This window comes from Mastacembelus armatus, chromosome 5, assembly GCF_900324485.2.
Source record: "Mastacembelus armatus chromosome 5, fMasArm1.2, whole genome shotgun sequence".
NCBI lineage: Eukaryota > Metazoa > Chordata > Actinopteri > Synbranchiformes > Mastacembelidae > Mastacembelus > Mastacembelus armatus.
Window position 1 is genome coordinate 23,060,169 of NC_046637.1, and position 6,000 is coordinate 23,066,168.

The 6,000-nt window shown below is 40.9% G+C and overlaps 1 protein-coding gene across 44 annotated transcripts in view; it reads right to left on the reverse strand.

Moving 5' to 3' along the window:
* Positions 1 to 6,000, reverse strand: part of cast (calpastatin) — a 33,844-nt gene that overhangs the window by 18,917 nt on the left and 8,927 nt on the right. For 2 of the 44 annotated variants that reach the window (XM_026307714.2, XM_026307703.2), the window contains exon 1: positions 3,320 to 3,522. The exons of 40 other annotated variants lie outside the window; for them this stretch is intronic. In XM_026307714.2, the coding sequence (XP_026163499.1) occupies positions 3,320 to 3,322 (3 nt within the window). In that variant the 5' untranslated portion in view covers positions 3,323 to 3,522. Of the gene's footprint in view, positions 1 to 3,319; positions 3,523 to 6,000 lie in introns of those variants that run through there. 2 more of the 44 variants (XM_026307721.2, XM_026307739.2) reach the window with 2 other exon arrangements.

Consider the following 6,000-nt stretch of genomic DNA (forward strand, 5'->3'; position numbering starts at 1 on the left):
AAAAACATGATGTCACACATGTCGTCAGACTCAATCATGTCTCACTGGCCAAATACATGAGATCATTAGTACTTTATAGCTTCTCATATAGAAATGTGCATAGCAAAGCAAAAGCTCTCTAAGACCACATCCTCACTAAAGTTGGAGCTGTCTTCTGTTATTAGACAAAATTGAAATGTTAGTCCCTAAATCAAAGGAAGTTGGTGAAGAGGATTTGGTGACTCATTTGCCTTTTAATCATATGACAAAACTCAAACAAAGAGCTCGACCTACAGGATCTTGAGATTACAGGGAGTGTTTCCCTCTGCACTGTTGTTAAGCGCTTGTTCAGGAGAGATTTGTTGGTTTTATATGTAAACTTTTCATTGTGATTTGGTGCTAAACAAATGAGTTGAAATTGCTGTTCTGCAAAAATAAACATCATGCATGCACGCTTTAAAACCATACACACAGTAGTTTCCATTAATTCTCAGCCTGATCAAAACCATTGTACAAGTCTATCACCAGCCCTGCCCTCCCTGTGTAATGCCAGCCACTGTAACAAAGACAGGTTAGGCAGCATATACAGTGGAGTGAACCACCCAAAGCCCAGGAAAACAGGCAAACAAACAGGCTTATTTCATTCCCAGTCCATTAAGGGAATCTTGTATCATATTTTGACACTAACAGTATGTTAACAACCTTGTTGATGTATAGTCCAGAATGACATACTGATCAATAATGTGCAGCCAAAAGCTCTCTTCGATTAACTGTTCTCTGAAATAAAAGGTGGTGTCATCTTTCTGGGAATCTTAAATTTGTAAAGCGTTAGTACACCTTAACCTGATTTTCAGTTAAAACTCTGAAGCTAAAGCAGAAGTTTTTCCTGTCATTAGACTTTATTATGTTTACCTGTCACCCAACAAACACTTTCTGACAGATTCTTGACAACTGTGACTCCACTATTCAGCATTCCTACATTCCTCACACCTCCTGTTTAGCAGACTGCCCTGTCCTGATAGAAAACAGACCATCCATCCATCCATCCTTCCATCCATCCACCCACACACACATATTTTACCATTCTGACTAATGCTTTTATCAAAACCACCTTGAAAGGGCAGTATGTTTGGCACCGGTAATACCAGAGGACATTAAATAATGGGTCATAATGGGTGTTTGTGATGTTAATGCACGCCCTACACGTCAGCCTCACCTCTGTAACCTTTTTCCATTTTAAAGCGAGTTTTTCCAGAAATGCTGAAACTGTTAACTGGTTATTTACTGTGCTGATCCATAAAGTATTTATTTAAAACTCCACCATTCAGGTGCTACAACTGTAAGAAAAGGCTTTAATATTAGTATTATTTTTATTAGTGAATTAATTAATTAAATATAATGCAAATACAACACCAAAAACAAAACAATACCTCTTCAATAAGACAGATGTTGTTCAGCCAAATATACACACAATGCCAACTTTTGTAAGCCGACTTAACAGACTTTGAGACCGAACAGGCCCAGCCATAGCTGATCAAAATGTAATGACAGCTGTTGTCTTGGGGAGTTCTAAAATTAAAAATGGCCACATTTTTTTTATGAAGCGCTACAATAAATACCTACTGATTTTGGTTTGTGACTTTGGCTCTGCATATAGGACTTATACAGGACTTTTTATACAATTGCCAGCTACACCTTACTATGTCAGTAAAGAAAAATCCTGCAGTAATACTACCTTTATAAATCTACTGCATTTTTGTTGAGTTTACGTCTGTATAAGACAAACTCCTACATACCAAAGCCCACTGCTCAGATTAATGCTTGATCATATTTCTTGTACATATACATTCATATAGACAGAAGAACAGAACTGTGGCTACTGTGACTGCTGTTGCACAAACCAGTGAGGACTACACTGACGTAGCAGAACACCAAAATCAACATCATGAGCACACTGGGAGAGCTGCGCACATGGCCGGCTGAGGCCCAACAGAGTGCAGCCAAAATAGACACCAAGAGCTCAAGTGTTTCTATCACATTACTCAGAACACCATTGATAGTACAGCAAGGCAAAATGAATGGTGCCAGTACTGAAACCATTTCAAACAGGAACTCTTTCAATTTGACACATCATACTCAGAAGGAAACTGTTGATGTACTTGAGGTTTGCTGCTTGAGTCTTTGCTTTAAATTAAACCTCAGCTCATCCAGGAAAAGCGCACCAGTACTAGGACGCACAAAACTCACAATGTGTTTGTCAAAAACTGAAAAGAAAAAACCAAAAATGCAGTATATCCAGGCCTTACCCAACTAGAGCGATTAAAGCAGTAGCTTGGCCCTGCTATGAAAAGTGATGACTAATGATGGGCCCCACCCAACAACCCACAGACACACAAGTATGAGTGTGGCTGGAAATGGCCACTTAGGTGCTGTCACTGCTTTAAAATAGCACTAGGAACTTAAGTCGGAACTGATAATGCCGTTCGCCTCGGCTTGGAGGTGGAAATGACGAAGCTGCAGTCACTGTCGCAAGGCAAGACTGCAGAGCAGAAGCAATAAAGCCAACTGTTGTTGTTTGACTGCAGTTTCAGTATAGAGCTGCATGGGGACAGATGATATTGCTGCAGGGAAGACTCCATGAGCAAACAGACAGCTGGGTAAACTGAAGATTGATACTATTAGTCAATGCCCTCTAAAAGGCAACAGTTCTGGTTTCATATTTTAGTACTACTATTATGCTATTTTATTTATTTATTTCATTTTTCTGTTAAACCTCAAGTCACAAAAGATTGACAGGGTCCAACTAAAGATCCAGAGCAATGTCAGGTTAGCTGCCTCTCAAGTCACAGTGATCACAGTGATCACAATGATCACGTTTTACTTCATTTTTGTTATGTTTGTGTTTTCAGGTGCGTAGGTTCAGACTTCTTTTATCAGACATCTGCATAACTTCAAAGAATCTAGTTCAAATTTAGTTCAAGGTAAATTAAAGTATTTGTGCAGTATCTCTCCATGTACATACACAGTTGTTTGTTTGCCTGTTTATTTGAGCTGCTTTGTTATTACCTTGGCAACAACTGCTCTCGGATCCATAAAAGCAACAAGAACCGTAACAAGAATCCTTCAGTGCACTGCCAGGATTCCTCAGCTGGAAGCACAAAAGTCACAAGCTGCTGTTCACACACACAGAATGTGATGAGCTGCTGTTACGTATGAATGATGAGCCTGCAGCAGTCTGATCAAACAGCCATGAAAACAGTTCGACAGATATCAGTCAAACAGGAAGCCCTTCCACAGAGAGACATTTAGAAAAGCGCAAACCTACTGTCCAGGTACATACCATAGGTTTGACTGGTAGTGTGTATTCTCTAGCAGCTCTGTATTACCAAGATGCTCTTGAGGCCGGTTCCCCGCAGGTTTGTGCTCTGGAAAAACTTTAGTCCACGCTGTATATCAAGCATGCACTCATGCACTCATGCACATTCACGCACATGTAAACACATATACAGAAACACACCCAACCACGACAAACTTGCTTCTCCGCCCTCTTGGAAGAGGCACAAGTCTGTGCTGCTCATGCTCCTCCTCCTGCCAGCAGGGTAGCAGGGTAGGTTGCAGCAGGGTAGTCAGATTGGACAGTCACAGAGTCACTCACTAAGACCCGCCTACTGCTCACTGCCTGACAGGAAAATAAATAAGTCAGCTTGAGGGAAACTTTGGGCTGAGTCAGGGTGGGTGTTGTAGGGAGGCATGTTGTAGTTTGATGGTAGACCTGATGGCCTTCACCAAAATCTTTTAAAGGGAGAGTTACTGGGGAGACAGAGTAGAAGGATGAAGAAGGCAGAAGTGGATTTGCTGCAGCTATGCTGTTTGGCAGAGTCTGGGTGTGTCTAATAACTCACAGCTCAGGAATCTAGACTGCAGAGTGAGTGAGTGTGTGTGTGTCTGTGTGTGTGTGTGTGTGTGTCTCGTTGAAAAGCAGAGCAGAGAGGGAGGGGGATCTTATCACATGTAGTCCAAACCACACCCGAAGACAGTAAAGGCAGAGAAAAAAAACCTGTAAAGAAAGACAAAGCTGGAAGGACGAGACCATAAACAAGTTGGTCAACAACTTCTGGCCAGCCATGTTGTCTCTGCCCTTCACAGTTCTTTAAAATAAAAACTTAAAAATAAAGAAAAATACAGAAAACAAAGCTTCTGGACAGAGGTAGGAGGTTGTGCAACAACACATCAAAGTAACCCTTCCCCTCTCTGCACACACACACACACACACACACACACACACACACTGTTTACACCATTGACTGGTTGATAGTTCACCACCCATTAACTACTTTAGAGAACGCTCCCAGCACCACAAAACATGTAAACAAATGTTTAAAAGGCAGGGCTTTGGAAAACAGCACCCCCTTGTGGGTCAAAGCATATAACATATAGGTAAAAATGAATGAAGGATTGTGTTTGTCATCTGAAACTATTGTGCTGCACGAACCAACATTTGCATACACTTGTGTTTTCTCTTTACACTGCAATAACCCATAAAAATACTATATTATAAATGAGTACAAAGTCAGAAGGTGTCAGTGTTGTATTTGTCTGAATTGCTGTGTGCCTGAAAATTTGATGACGTAGCAGACGTGTTTTCCCTTTGTTACTCCATAGTGAACTCAAGTCACAAGAACTTATTTTTCATCTTGGAAGAATCTCTGACATGAACACCAACAGACTTGCTTGCCAAAGTAAGCTGATGATTGAAGCCCTCTTGAATAAAGAAACAGAGCTCAGAAGTGAGTGTGGCACATGTTTTTCTGGTATGTTCAACAGAAATGTGCTTCTTTGTATCTGAACTTTTTTTGTTTAACTCTATCTTCAAACAGACAAGCAGGCCTACACAAATCCTTACTTTGGCAACTCCCTGGCAGAAATATTTGTGTCTGCTTTGGAGCCTTTCAAAATAAACCTTCTTTAACAGCATTGCCCCGACTGACTCTTGCTTTTGTGTCTTGACTCTATGAGTCTTTGTGTGTGACAGACAGATTATGTATGTTCCTCAAAGAAAAAAAAAAACACACATACACACACATACTTATACAGATTCCTTTCTGGGTGACCCCTGGTAACACTTACTGCTGAACTAATGAGTTGAAGCAGACCCTACCCATCCTGAGGGATCGACCAATCAAATCCATGAAGCTAGACATGGGGGGAGGGCTCTTATCTGAAAGTTTGGTGCTGTTTCTAAGAGTTCACAGACAAATTCAGTGTGGGAGGATTTGTTGTATGATGCTTCCTAAACTCAGCCCATGGGAAAACACAGAGCTAATGTTGCAATTGGGACCCAAGAGAACCAAAATATGTGTGAATCAGGTTTTTTCTGATTGTGAACGGGACCTGCCACAAAAGTGCCTCTAAATCCTGCAAAGGAAAAGCCTGTTCCCAGTGGATATACTAACTGTGTGGAAACACCAAGGATAAACTGATATAAAACTGACAAATACTTACCCAAGACCAACACACTGACATGGATCAAACCAGCATTGGAAGCTAATCTGAAGAAGGCATTTGTCAGAAGGTTTTAGCAAAGGGCTCACTTGACAGCAGTAAGGCAGAGTTATCACCATACACCAGCTCTACAGAGCATATTAGCTGACTCCAGAAAGCCCTGCTCGCATGAGCAGCAGATAGCTGTGTCTTCACCAAAAAACTCTGAAAAACCTTAAAAAGCAGGGGCAGGACAATGGCAAGCAGACAATGTAAGAAAGATCGAACCAGAGCTAAATCTAAAGAGTGAATAATGCATTAGGTTGTCTAAGACACAACACCAAATGAACGCTAACACTGCTGTAAATCCTGCTGAACATGTAAATAGGTGCTGTAACAATTTGCTAATGCATTCACCCTATCGACTTTAATGATAATGTCAAAGCTATGCAGCCGTCTGTGTTTGAATACTTCTGACCACTTGTAAACGAACAAATCAATAAATCAGACCTATCGTAGGTTTCAATTTTCCAATTTGTC